The sequence below is a fragment of the Melozone crissalis genome, unplaced genomic scaffold (assembly GCF_028551555.1).
Source record: "Melozone crissalis strain CALT ecotype California unplaced genomic scaffold, PUWL_Pcris_2 ptg000013l_1, whole genome shotgun sequence".
Lineage (NCBI taxonomy): Eukaryota > Metazoa > Chordata > Aves > Passeriformes > Passerellidae > Melozone > Melozone crissalis.
In genome coordinates this window covers 41,290,793-41,305,683 of record NW_026535791.1, presented here as the reverse complement: position 1 = coordinate 41,305,683, position 14,891 = coordinate 41,290,793, and the positions used below count along the sequence as shown (strand labels likewise).

Below are 14,891 nucleotides of genomic sequence, written 5' to 3'. Positions count from 1 at the left end.
CCCACTGCATATCCAATGAAATGCCAGAGTGTGGAGACAATGATACCAGCAAACACTTCTCTAAGCAGAGAGGGCTGTGGATGATTCCCATGGCAGTGTCCCAGATAAGCATTTCCATGAGAAAGCAGGAAGGATACCTGCAATATGGGGCTGCACTCATGTGTAGAAAACCTGAGGGAGATTTTGAAAGAACAGGAGTAATCAGAACAGAGAGGGAGATCACAAGAAAAATGAAACAGAAAATAAAGGAAAGGTGAGCAGACAGTTGCCAAAGAATAGGAAAACAAATGCCTAGAAAAGGAACATGAGGAAAGGAAGGGGAAAGTGTTGAGTGACTGAACAGAATGGCCAAAACAGAGAAAATATGATTAAGAGGCTAACTGGAAGGACAACAGGTCTCAATGTTCTCACGTGCATTGCTGGGGTGGTCCCTGAGAGCGTGGGAAAGGGGAAATAACTATTGAGACAATATCTCACAGAGCATTCAATGCCCAGTCCTCCATACTGCTTGTACTTGAGATTCTTCAGTATCGCCTCCCAGCAGCCTAGGCCACATCCTTACTGCAGAATGATGATTTACAAATATGAATGCTGCAAGAGATAAGCAGGTTACAGTGAAGAGTCTGTCTCTGTTGCAACCCCAAGGCCCAGCTTCAGTCCTGGGGATGTGATGGAAATGTCACATCAAGCCAATTTCCAGGAAATGTGACACGCCTTCTGAAAATATTCAAGGTTACGGAATGACTTGGAACATCAGGGTGGTTTTTGCTTTCACCACAAGTGGAGTCAGTTTGAAATCAGCATCCTGACATAACCATAAAAATTAATATAGAAGGGCTGATTAGTAACAAAATATTACCACGTTTCTCTTTTTCTTGAGTTTGTAAGAATTTAATTCAGTTTTAAAATTATCCTTAGTACTATCTATTAGCAAGAAAATTGCAGCTACAAAGTTGCGCTGCTCAGCAGTGCTAAAGCAAATGAAAATTTAACCAGAGTTGCTTCTTCATGTAGAAAAAAAAATTTAAAAAGCTGGGAATAGAGAAATCTTTTCCAAAGAGTTTTAACTTCCTTGGAGAAAAGGAAAATTGTCATAAGATGAGCAATGTTTGATAAGAGCTGATGCCAGTGTTTGACTAGCTTTGCTCAGTCCTCCATACCACATGAACGAATGTAGAGTCATCCTTTGCAGGTGCTCACACTTCCTTAGAAATTTAAATTGCCTACAGTGATCTGGAACATCTGACTCCTTGGTTTCTAACCCTGAAGCAAGATAAAATTTGAAGTAGACTATTTTGTATGGATGGAAACCTCTAAGACCAGTGGGAGTTATGTAGTTGGAAAAGTGGAGACCCATTTGTGACAGGAATAAACACTGTGGTGCCCTGACCTTGGCTGGCCACCAGCTGCCCACCAAGCTGCTCTCTCACTCCCCTCTCTTCCTTATTCTCTACTTCCCCTCAGCACACAATATCCAGCCATTCCCTGGGACAGGGGGCTGCAGTACACATGGCAGTTTCTTTGGAAGTGAAATGTCTGGACAAAAATGCCTCATCCCATCCCAATCCTCCTTTCTCCCAGGATTTATTGCTGAACATGATGCCATACGATATGGGATATCCCTATCAGCTGGGGTCAGCTGTCCTGGCCATGTTCCCTCCCAGCCTCTGGCTCACCCCTGTCCCACTGGCCTCTGCAGAGCTGGTGGGATGGGGTTGGAGAGACAGCCCTGGTGCTGTGCCAGCGCTGCTCAGCAGCAGCCGGAACACTGCTGTGTTGTCAACACCAATCTAGCTGCTAATGCAAAGCACAGCATTGTGATGTTCTCATGATCAGAAAGCAAGAAAACCTTTCTGATGGTGCAGTTGGGATAGATATGTGGGAAAAAGTAATTGTCAGTCATGGTCTCTGCACTGAAAACAGTGAGTGTAGTTATCATCATGAGAGTCCATGGCCTCTTTATCTCAAACTACTTTGTTGTGGGCAGTATCATGGCTATTCAGTTAGTTCAAAGAAGAGGTGCCTGAAGCTCATCCTGTGCTTGGCTTTTCTAAAGAATATTTTAAAAAAATTAAGTTTTGCAAAACCAAAATACACTTCAACATTATTTTCCTTTTTTTTTTTTTAATATTCTCCTTTTTCCTTCTGAAGGTTTCATTGTCTCTTTCCAGAGAAGGAAATATGTTTGATGCTCCTGGACTCATTTGTGTGATTTTGTGGTATATGATGCTGTTTCATCCCTTGCATGCTGACATCCAGTGTATGGAGTGTAAGTACATTTTTGCAGATATAATGTGAGAAACAAGGTTTAACTCTTCATTTTTCAGAGATGCTTGCAATGAAACTGGCAATTGCTATCTTAAGCCTGACAGGTACCATCCTCTGTATTCAACCAAGGCAATAGCATATCCTTACTCAACTTATGCTGCAACACTTTCAGCAGAGACTCAGGAATCACCTATTACAAATGTGAGTGTGGACTGGAGAAAAATGGAGCTGTCCTGGCAGAGCAGCAGGAACTTCTCTGAGTACAGATGCATCATCATGGACAGAGGCATGGAATATATAGACACAGAGGTAAACTTGCTATTCATTGAGAGAAATAATTGTTTTTATCAATAATTGTCCTTTTATCAATTTCACTTACATTGAAAAAAATGAATGTTGCAGATGACATCTGACATGTGGCTGTTTGCAGTCTACAGCTTGATCTCTTGGGGGCTGTGGGAAGCCATCAGCAATGCCTGGGTGTATTTACTGTGAGATGAGCACCCAATGCATACTAAAGAATTGAAATTCTGACAGGAAGAAAGTGATAGCCTGAACTGCAGCTATGTTGAATCATGAGTAGGGATGTAGCTGCTGAAAAAAAGGGGCTGTGAGATTAAGTGAGACTTCTAGAGACTTTAAAGAGACATAGCAAGAGACCTCCCGCAAAAAAAAAAAAAAAAAAAAATCCCAGAAACACTGCCATGGATTATGGTTATCTTAAATTCTTCACTTGTTTCCCAGTAAACTGGATCCTGCCTGTAGCACAGGCTATGTTATAAACCCACATTATCAAAAGAGTAAAATAGGAAGCTCAACAGAGATAAAGATGGCTTATTCAGCCTAGCAAAGCAGGTGCCTTAGAAATACATGGTACAAAATACATCACATCTTTATGGAAGATTATATGTATAACACCACAGACAGTTTTTAACCCCTGAGCAGGTCAGATGAGGACTTTTGTTTTGCTTAATCTTTTGATTAAATTCCTTTGTGGCTCCCCTATGTATTTGCCATTTTCTTTATGCCACTCCTAAAATACTTACACACTAGTGTAGCATCCAACTCCTGAGCTGCAAAGCTTTTTGTGTAGTTATGTTTTTGATTCCTCAGTTCCATTCTATATCACCCTTGAGTGCTAAAGGAGAGAGCTGGTTTTTGTACCAAATACATGCATATACATGGAATTGCAGTCCTGAGTTGCACTTGCATAGCCAGCCTCATCTAACATCAGAAGAGAAAAAGCAGAGAAATAAAATACCATATTCTCTTTACAGGTGGATAGTCCACTATGCAGCTTTCCACTGGAACTACACATGCCTGTGCACAAAGGGCTAACCTTTGTCATTGAAGTGCCAAACACAAACATCTCAAAACAATGCAGCTTTCTCCCTGGAGGTAATGTATGTGGTCTGGCTAAGGTTTTATGCACTTGCAATCTTTTAAAGGTAAACACTGCCTTAGAAACAGTTACTTACATAGTAGGCAACTGCTATATTTTCTATTAAAAGCTTTTTTTTCCAGATCTGTTAAAATTATTTGCTCTGTAATAAATGTCTCCATCATTCTGCAAGAGATGTATTACAACAAATGTATCCATAAATGCACTCTTCTCTTTTATACTAAGGCTCCAAAATGCTAATAAATTACAGTGGTTTAAGGGTGGAGTCAAATAACCCTTCTGGCTGTTGCAAATTAAAATGTTAGTACTTACTGGACTGTTGATGAGTTTGACTGTTGTGACCCATTTTTGCCTTCCTTCTCAGCTCAGAGTTCTCCATTAAAATTCCCCAGCCACCAGGGGTGCAGCAGTTGTGTGTAACTGGGGTATTTCAGACATGACAGAAGTGATGGATTAGCAGCTTTCTCATGTCTGAGCAGGGAAAATGTTCGCTGATCTTCTCCTCCTGTGGATTTGTCAGCAGAAACATTCATGGTGACCCTCAAAATACAAGCCAGAACACCCAAAACTTGTGTGCCTCCCCTGCCTTCCAAGTGTGCAGCTTTCCCAGAGGATTCCCCTGCTCTTCCATAAGGTTGCCCTCTTTATTGGGCACTGGAGAGGGATGGAGTCAGTAGCACAGGAAGCCTCCAGGCTCTCACTGGATTTAGGACATAGGACAGTAAGAAGCAGAAAAGTGGTTGAAGAAGAGAGGAAGAGGCTGAGCATGCCTGCCCAGCCCAGCCATGAGGAACCTCCAAAAGCAACGAGGTTCCTGTTTCAATGTGCTCCAGAAAACAAAAGAACAAGTCACTGTCACCCACATGAAGGTGGAAAGAACTAAGGAGAAGCCTGCTTGATTGGAGAGCAGGAAAAAGTCCAACCTCACTTTAAAAGTCTCAGCTTTTTAAATACTCTGTGTAAACATGTCAGGAGTAGTTTCCTGGGTGTTACTTGCAAAGGGAGAAATACTTATCTTTGTAGCAGCATGGATGGTATTAAAAGGCAATGTGCCTTCCTTTACTTGTGGAATGCTTCACTGACAGGTTTCACAGTTCAGAGGCAGTTAAAGTGGAGTGAGAGTAGAGTTTTCTCTCAGTTGTCACTCCTAACCCAAGCAATAGCAGCAGGTGTCTAGCATAGCTGAGTGTGTGCCATGATCCTCCAGCTTGGAGGACTCACATGAATTTTCCTCACCATGGATATTCCTGTGTTTGCAGGCATGAAGGGCTCAGCCATTGAAAACTTCTCCTGTGTGATTTATAACATCTTCTTCATGAACTGCACTTGGCAGGCAGGAAGGGATGCTCCAGCAGACACACAGTATTTTCTCTACTGGCAGCAGTCAAGGTAAGTAGGTCTGCTTGAGACAGGGAAGTCTGAATTCTCGCTCAGTACATCACAGTGCTCATGTTTAACTAAAATACTTCGCTATATGCAGAGGTGAAGAGGAGATGGAATGTGAGCTTTACATTAAAGATGAAAATTTCAGAAATGTGGGATGCATCTTCCAAAACGTGAGCATAGGGATTGAAAAAGCTTACTTCCTGGTGAATGGGTCTAGCAACAACTCCCTGATCCAGTTCTATGATGAGTACATTGACCTGTATAACATTGGTAAGTAATTGAGCATTTTATCTTTATTACTCTTTTATAAAATAAGGAAGTGGGGAATTTTTCTTGAAAAGCATATTAAAACAAAGTGCAGCTGTTGTAGGATCTGCACTGCAGGGCAGACTTTGCTTCCAACAGCTGACAGAATACAGCTCCAAAACTTGACTAAAACAAGCAGAGGCAGCCTGAAAAAACTGCTGAGACAAGAGGTGTGCACACAGTCATGGATTCCAAGTAACGAAACACAATGGTTAGATTTTTAAGGCCACCTCTCCTAAGGGCTTATTTTACCATCCCATAATTTCACACCTCTCTGAGAGCCACAAGAGCTACATGTCCTAAAACCAGAGTGAGGTTCAGCTTCCAAATTAGGACTCTTTTAGTTAAATATGTGGGTACCTCTCTGAGTTAGGTGTTTAAGCCCCAAGAGAAATCAGGTCACACTGAGTCAACTATATTATAGGCACTCCAATTCAGATGTCTTGAATGCATCATGAATAATACCACACACAAAAAAAACTTCCTTCCTTTTTCCCATGGAAACTTGCATTGTCAATGTGAGGTTGGAAAACAGATGTAGAAGAAAATGGCACTCTGCTGATTGCACTAGTGAATTACACAAAATCTTTCATACCTTTTCTTTACATGAGCTTCATTTACTTCAGATGTCCAAAAACTGCAGTGATATACTCTCAAGTTTTGGTTAGGTATTTTACTGCTGTTTACCAGATAACTTCAGTTAGCACTAGGAGCCCACAGCTGTACATCAGCTGCCTCACCTTCACATGCATTTTGCTGTGAGTTGTAGCTGCTTACTGACCATGTCTATATTAATTATTCCATTTTTTTCCCCAGAAATACTCACTGCTCCATTAAATGTCACTGCCCATTGTACCAGAGATCCTATGGGTTGCATAATTATGTGGCAACCACCCCTTACAAGTCATGTGGATAACACAAAGTGTTTTCAGTATGAAATTAGCATACAAAATAAGGTAAAAACAATTTCTTGGTTTATGTTTGGTACCGTACCTACACTCATGCATATCTATAATACGTACATTTCTGACTTCTTTATTTGTTAATTTTTCTCTCATAAGCTGTAGTTTCCTCCTGCTACAGTTTTCCTGGTCTCATATCCCACCTGTCATGAACTTCTGCAGCTCAGAGGCTTACTATGGTAGCAACTGCTCAGCCACAAGACCATTACAGGAAAGACCAGCTAAGGGTTAAACATAAATATACAACTGCAATAAAGCAACACATCATAAATCTCATTTTTTTCTTAAAAACAAGACCAACAAGCTTGCAGGCTGTTTGGATTACCTGGATTCTGTATCTTCCACGCATTAATAGTATTTACCTTGGTACCTATTGGTACAAGGAGCAATTGAAGCAATGCTGCTTTCCAGCTGGTTGGCATGATTGACAGTAAGATCTTGTGTGAAATGCTTATGAAGTTCTACATGAATATATAGATCACAATATAGCAATATTGCCAAAACATTTATTTGAAAGAAATACGTATTAAGTCTTGTTTCCTGCGCCACAATCAGAATGGGTGGGGTTCAGTGTAGATTTCTACATCTGAGTAGGAAATTCATCTCCTAGACTGAGACACCTTAATGTAGGTGTCTGCACAGGAGCAGGGATATCTCCTAAGGGTCAGTGCCCATCAGGGCTCCCTGCTGTAGAGCAGCAGGTGCCTCACAGCCCTTGAGGTGCTGCAGGTACCAGCAGCACTGACATGGAGATGGCAGCTACAGCTCACACCTTCCAGGAGGCACCAACAGAGGTTAGACAGCTGAAGCAGCACTACACACCTAAGGTTTAGGCAACTCATTTGCACCCTGCTCATTCCCAGCACAGGCTGATGAGTTCCATCACATCCTAAGCTAAAAGCACTCAGCTGACAGTGAGTGATGGGGAAATGCTAGTCTGCTTTACAGTCAAAGACACACTGTGGGTGTGTTTTCTGTAATGAGACATTCCTTCCAGTTATACCTTTCTGACTTTTCCATAATTCTGGCTATGCTGATATTACATGTGATAGATGTTTCTAGGACCTCAGCTTTTCAATGCTTTCTGACTAAAAGTCACTGCTGTTGAATTTGTTCACTCATTTTTGAACCTATCCTTTTCTTCAAAATTTTCAGGTTCTTTGATCCAGGTCAATGTTTGATTCAATTTAATTAAATTTTGATTGCATAGAATGTGTAAGCAGCTCTTCACAGAAAGCCCCTGAGCATGGATAAGTCTATCAGAGACTTTGACAGGAAGGAGGGCAAATTCACTATTCACATCAATTTTCACAAACTATTGTGAAATCACAGGTTCCAGATCTGCTCTGTTTGTAGGATGATGTGATTGCTTGTGTAATTTGGATATGGATGAGAATGCATAGTGTGTATTAAAATACCCTAAGTGGTAAATACAGCTTCTCACATCTACTGTTAAATAATTAATATTTCCTTCCTTTTCTAAAAGGAAATGTAGGAAGACAAAACTGAATAAAATTCAGGGACATTACTGGAGAATATTATCTGATTGATTTTTCAGTTGAAAATAACTTATGGTCTTCAAAAGCAAGAAAATGAGAACAATCTAGAGAAATATTTGATTGATAAAAAATAATAAAAATTAAGATTTGTCTTTGTTTTGCAGGATGAGCCCACAGAAGAGAAAAAGCTTCCTCGTGTAAGTATTCTTGTCACATACAAATTTGTACTTTTGCCTACTTAAGCATGTAAATACCATTACAGAAAATACACTTACTTATAGAACTACAGGTTTTGTATCAATGTAGCAATGAGAATTCAGAAAAATATGTTCCTGTGATATCGTTATGTGTAAACCTAATATATCCATTTTGGATGGAGTAGGCAAATTTTTCCATGCATTTCACAAAACTTCATACATTCCATCCATTGCACAAATAGATTTTGTTAATGACAGATGTGACATTTTGCTTGCTAAAAACCTGAAACACTCTTTCATATTATTGGAATAATATCACTGATAGCTCAAGACAGCTAGGCAAAGGGAGCACAACAATCTTCAAAACCTGGGGAATTTAATAAATACTGTCAGTCTGCCCTCAACAAATGAGTGGTCTTCTAAGCCTTGGAAGGGCTTGACAGATTCCAAACTTTGTATAAAGTAACTAATCTGTCATTGTATTCTCTCAGGAACATTATATCTTTTTAGCAATGACCAACACCATCCACACCTGTTTAATCTCCATGAAGGTTGCAAGGGGAGTTTACAGTACACAGTTTACTTCTCCAATCTCTGCTTTGTGTCTTTCAGATTTCTTTAGGGTCCACAAACAAGGACACCAAAAAAAAAAAAAAAAAAAGGTGTCCATAAAGCATAAGAAAAGAAATCAAAGACAAAATAAACTTAAAAAAAACTATAACCTTAAAAAACCAGATAGTTTTGCTGGCAAGATAGTACAAACCTAAAAAAATCTTACAAATTCTTTTTTTTAGAAACCGTAACAGGAAATTTACCCAAAAACTTTGTTAATGTTTGCCTATGAGGTGAAATGCAGAGTCTGATCACTTTCCTTTTAGGTAAGGAATGACAGATATGAATTCCAAAATTACAATGAGAAAAAAAGATACATTCTGAAAATCAGAGCACGTGGAAAAAACTGTCTTGTCAGCTCAAACTGGGGGGAATGGAGTGAACCCATTGAGTTTGGTAAGACTATGATTTTTTTTCCACTATTACTTTGTTTGCTTCCCTTTCTTCCTCACAGTAATGAATAAAATCTTAATTTTTATCCAATTACATGGAAGGAACTGGATGGATTTTATTAATGGGAGGAGTAGCTCCAATACTCTGGCAGGAGAGCCTTTGATTAGCTGGGATTGTGAAGGCAGCAGCTGCTCAGATGCCAGGGCCACAGAAACAGAGACAAACCCACCCTTGTCTTTGGTCTGCTGTGATGAGGCTGCCTCTCTGTTATCTTAAGTTTCTACATGAATATCATCCCCTTCCCTCTGCATCTTTCTTTTTACCCTTTACACTAATTTTGCTCTATTAATTGTTCTGTAAGTCTGTTTATTCTTGTCTCTTTCCAGAATTTAAAAAAAAGTTCTCAAAATTTTTATTCTCTAAATTTAAAACATTTGAAAATATTTAAAATGTATCAAGTCTATCTGCATTTTTGGACAAAATTCTATAATGAAGTCAAGTTGAAGTCCTTTAGACCATCCAAGAAATGTAGTGAAATTCACATTCATTGCATCATGCAGTCACAAAGGCAGCTTTTTACCATGCTAAAATATTTCTTTCTCTTTCCTGTTTCAGGTCAAGGGAAAGATTACTTTATTTTTGTGATTTTATTTCTGATTGCACTTGGAACAATCTCAATTACACTTGTCCTGTATTGTCTTTTCAAAAGGTAAATCAACTTTTTTTCTGTAGACACTGACAGAGTATTATCTATATGAAACACATTCCTATAACCTCCTACTTTCCTACCTGCAAATTAAAATAATCTGACTGTCAATGTCATGAACTATTACCACCAGGATTGCTGTGGATGGTCCTTTGGCATGCAAAATCACTAAGTGGAAAAGGGGGAAAGGATGTTGAAGTTATTAAGTAATTGATTCTACCAGATCCTAAAAAAGCTTTTTTGTACTTATGTTTAAGCATTTAACATCCAGGTTGCTTTGAAGCCATTGGCTATATACAGTACAGACAAGAGGGAATCCAAATTAACATATTCTTATTTTGAGAAAACCTCTCACTCAGGGCTGAAAGTTATGTCACATGATTTATTCAAAGTAATTTATTAATAACTTATTTACCGTGACTCTAATCACAAAATAAATTTTAATAACCCAAATGCTAAGTGTAATAATAGTTATCCACCAGTTACCCCACTGAAAATATTTTCTCATTTAATTTGTAGAGCAATAGATATTAATACTTGAAAGTAAAAAATGTCCTTAAGTTACACCACAAAAAGTTTGTATAAGTTATATTAGCAGAATTTTCAACTTCTCCACAATCCCATTTTCTACCCAAAGGTACTGCAGTTTCAAGAACCTATTTCCTCCCATACCACAACCAAGAGACAAGTTCAATGCATTAACTGATGAAGATATCCAGGTATGATTTCTTCTCAATTCAGTCAAATTTGTTAACTACAAACCACAACAGGCCAAAGACTAGAAGAGCTGACTTATAAAAAGAAGTGTTAACATTTGGTCCAAAACTAATTTCTGTCACGCAAGCTATTCTGCTTTGAAACCTGAAATGCTCTATGCCAACACTGAAACAAAAGATTGTCCTGAAGATATTTGCAGACATATTTTAAGATCAGAATATACGCCTTTACTGAGTGTAAATTTATTGTAATTTCTATGTGTACCAGCTTTGCAAGGTTGCTGTTCATACTTTAAAAAGACCCAAAGTGAGGATACATTTTCCATTAGTATTTCCATTAGTTTTCAAACACCAATGGTCATAATATAATGTGAATATATATTTCATAAACCTGACCTATACCCATGTAAAAATCCTGTCACACTTAGTGCAAATCAACAAGGCTGGAAAGACTTAGGAGTTAAACTAACCTTCCTCTTGCTTCAACACAGGATTTGCAATTTCAGGGTTTTGTGTAAATTGTATTTGACCAATTGACTGTAGTATCCCTGTGCAGCCTATTCTGCATGTTTATTTAGCCTTACTTTAAAAAAGCCTTTTTAATAGCTTGGTTTAATGCACCTAAAATCCATTACTTTTAACCCTTATTCCTTTCCTGTTTACAGTATCTTACACACTTGCACACTGTCAACAGCAAGTAACTCTTCTGTCCATCTGCACACATCATGACAACCAGGCTTCAAACCATTCATGCTTGGCTAAAGCAAAGACATTCTTGAAGTCAGTAAATCAGGTTAGTCATTAATTGCCTAAAATTCAGTGGGCAACACCATGCATTCCAATGAGGATTCCAAAAGTGACACATATATTTTCCTTCAATTGTTTACAAAGAATACCCAAATCTCTGACTACTAAAACTCTCCAGTTTTGATAACTATATACCAGCTTGCTGTCCTGATTAATTTGTGTTTGGCCCTACCACCTTTGGCTTTCACAGAAAGTAGGTAGGACTGTGACTTAGATAGGTTTCCTCATACACCTTAAGTCATAAATACCTGGTTTCTCACTTCCTACCAGGCAGCCAGAGCTAAGGCTACAGAGCAGCAGCAGCAGTCCACAGTCCATCACATTAAATAATATAGCTAGAAAAGTAACAAGCCCTTTTTGTAAAATTGCATAGTGCTTGCTTGCTTTTCCTGAACTTGAGCGGCTTCCAAATTCCTGTGCATAGACACTACCAAACACACTCAAATCATTCCCCTACAACCCAGAGGCCTTTGTGGATGAGGTCTGCAATCTGTGGCTCAGGCACTTCTATGCAGGGAGCAATGCAGCAGCAGCAGCTGCCAGAGTTAAATGAAACCCTCACATTACCTAACACTTGCCAACCACCGCTGTGAAGATAATTCATACGATTTTGACATGTTTAAACAGTTTGATCTACTCTTAAAATCTAATTTTATTTTACCTCTTCTCTCCAAAGTCAGTACCTTTAACATTGATTGAATGTTGTAATTCTTTAAAGTTATTAAAATAACACAGTACAAAAAGTACATTTTCAAAAGCTCTCCTCCACTGAATAGCAAACACTCTCCCTGACATTTAGTGCTAATGGATTTTTGAGCTGTTTTGAAACGTGCAGTATCCTTTGCTAATCACACCTTTTTAAATTTTGCATTTCCTCATTTTCCCTCTATTTACTCAACGACCTTTCACATTTTCTAATTCTTTTCTCCTATTACACAACTTTTTCTGAGATAGCTGGAAAAGCTCATGATTAAAAAATCCTAACTTTCTGCACTGCATCCTTAAAACACTCACATTAAAGAACTGCCAATTTTATTTGCTTTAAGATCCTACCAAATCATTCAGTGCATCAGATAACTTGCACTCCTCTAATCCATTCTATTTTACTCATCTTACTACAGACCAATGATTTTCTAGTCACTCTCCTAATTTGCTTTCCTCATCGTTACCGAGTTTTATCATCTCTTGCTTGGAGTTAAATATATTCCAAGAACTTGCAAGATACACTCTGTGCATTTTCCTTGGAGAACAGTAAAGTAGCCCAAAACACCATGACCACAAAGCCCTGCTTTTTATCTTCCCCCAAAACTTTAAACTCCAAGTGCTCTATGAGTACTACAATCTTACCTAGCAGCAGGCACTCTCCTAGAACCCTAGGTTAGCCAATGTAAAAATGTGTGATAGCAACTAAAATATTTTATCTACATGCCAAGCCAATGCCTACATATGGAAAATTCAGCCAATACTGACTGAATAAATTCCTTCTATTTTCTCTAAGGTTGCCCAGTGTCTAAACCAGCTTCTGTTCTTCCTCCTGCTGACAGTTAGTACTGCTCAGACATATTGAAACATTCCTTAACTGTCCTTAAAACTGTTTTCTCCTGTCTTGCAATCATTTATTAAGTATTAAAAGACAAAGATGGGATGCCTTTGGTACTGCTGAAACTAATGTTTAGAATGATACCAACTTGTAGCCTACTGCATGATACAAAATTTTCTTTCCCTTTAGACAGAATATGTAAATCTACCAACAAAAAGTCATACTGAGAAAATAACTACAATTGAGGAGTGATCCGACTTTCCAAAAACACACCTGATTCCCCAACATGAAAGAAAATTATGGATCCTGCTGACAAGTACTTCAAACCAGTCAAGAAAAGAATATAAACACCTATAGAACTGTGTGCCTCCTTAAAATCCACTTAAATGGAGCAGATTAAAAAAAAGGGAGAAAAATGAGTGAAATTTGTTCTTTTCCTTTTGTTCAAACCCACAATGCCTGGCAACTAAGCTTTTCTGCAAGCACCTACTTTGAAGAAATGCTTGAACCTTGCTAAGAGGTTCTTCACAATGTGAGACAAGCCCTCTTAACCAGAATAAAGCTGCTACTTCTTGTCTTCATTGCTATGAAGCTTCTTGTCTCTCCATTATAATGATTTCCTGTAGGCTGACAGCCTTGCTGTATAATGCCACAACTAATTTTTATATGCCCAGTTATTTTCTAAAGCACAAACCAGCTATTTAGAATGTGTTAAAATTTGCTCTTTGGTCTTCCAATCAGTACCACCAAGCTATCCCAATATGTGCAATTAAGTTTATGCAAGAACAGAAAATAAAATTATACTTGTCAAATGTAATCATTTATACTGGTCTCAGTCAGCCATTTCATGAGCTCAGTATTGCAACTGTAAATAGACCTCTGCAACACTGTGATCCTGTGCAGTTTTAGTATGTACTTCAGTAACACAAATAGCATTGAAAGCCTTCAAAAAAATCTAACAATTGTGAGAAATGAAATAAAATCTAATATTTAATGGCTAGATCTTAAATGTAAAACTTCCTCACAAATGCATTTTAGTTTCTCCCTTCAAAGGGTGCAAATGCTACTTCCAACACCTTTTAAAAATAATATAGGCTTTAGATGTCAGTATTTTCTTTTAGAAATGCTGGATGTTTTCCTGTTTATACTATTCAAAATGAATGAATTCCAGTGTTTCAATAAGACAGAGAACAAATGGTTTTTTTAAAAGTCTCATTTATTGTTTGCCTCTTACATCCCTAAACTGCATCACACACTGGAAATTGCTGCTGCATGACTAAGGGAAGCCATATATTAAAAATAAAAAAAATCTGAACACCACAAATTAGTTAATATTCAATGTACAGCATAAGGAAATTGCAGTTCGAGTTTAACTCTGTGTCCTGGTTTAGAGCTAATTTGGGAGGTTTTGTTTCTTTTCCTATTTCTTTTGGTTAAGCCTTGTTCTGAAGGAGAGATTGGGTTTGAAAGTCCTTCCCTGTCAGGGGCTGCTGAAGAAACCACATTTGGCTTCTCTCACAAAGCTTGGGCTTGCTCACAGGGAGGTATCCCATAATCATCTCTGCCCTTGCAAGGCACTGATACAGAAAGAAACCTGATTACTGCTTTTTTATAGACAACATGTCTTCCCCTGCTCCCTCAGAGAACTGACTGGCAGGGTTAACATCAAATGCCCTGCCTGCACAAGAGGGAGCTGCTGCTGCCACACAGGATGCAAGAACCACTTGCAGTAGGTACACGAAGTCTGCCAGTAGCCTGTGTACAAAGTAGCTGTGTAATGTCCTTACATTCACATACAGATGTTGAAAGCAGTGCTTGTGCAACAGTGAAAGGAAAAAGTACACTCAGGAGGAAGGTAATAACCAGCCAAAGCCAAGCAGGTAAGTTAAATACTCCATCTTGAATAGCAATCTCAGAAGGCACACAGAAGAACTCAAGACAGCTCAGTCAGCCTTCAATAAGTCATACAGTGACACTTTTTCTTTCTCAAGATATAGAGAGAGCTCCTTAAACATGAAAATTAACACCTTGTTTTCCTCTACTGGTCCCTCTAGGATGCCTTTGCAGATTACAAAGTACAAAAGATTATATACATAT

The 14,891-nt window shown here is 38.6% G+C and overlaps 1 protein-coding gene across 1 annotated transcript; it reads left to right on the top strand.

The window, feature by feature from the left end:
• Positions 1–2,181: 2,181 nt before the first annotated feature.
• LOC128934148 (granulocyte-macrophage colony-stimulating factor receptor subunit alpha-like) lies at positions 2,182–13,427 on the top strand. Its single transcript, XM_054271549.1, has 11 exons — positions 2,182–2,269; positions 2,441–2,577; positions 3,546–3,666; positions 4,930–5,059; positions 5,151–5,326; positions 6,179–6,318; positions 7,988–8,020; positions 8,899–9,028; positions 9,641–9,734; positions 10,369–10,450; positions 12,984–13,427. The coding sequence occupies exons 1-11, from the start codon at positions 2,182–2,184 to the stop codon at positions 13,044–13,046; spliced, it is 1,194 nt and encodes a 397-aa protein (XP_054127524.1). The 3' UTR covers positions 13,047–13,427.
• The last annotated feature ends 1,464 nt before the right edge of the window (positions 13,428–14,891 follow it).

What these genes read in the sequence shown, in the direction of transcription:
- LOC128934148 (XM_054271549.1), top strand. Translation starts at nt 2,182, where the DNA reads ATGTTTGATGCTCCTGGACTCATTTGTGTGATTTTGTGGTATATGATG. An exon ending in GAGTGAACCCATTGAGTTTG is followed by an intron (nt 9,029 to 9,640) that starts GTAAGACTATGA and finishes TTCCTGTTTCAG; the next exon opens with GTCAAGGGAAAGATTACTTT. An exon ending in TAACTGATGAAGATATCCAG is followed by an intron (nt 10,451 to 12,983) that starts GTATGATTTCTT and finishes CTTTCCCTTTAG; the next exon opens with ACAGAATATGTAAATCTACC.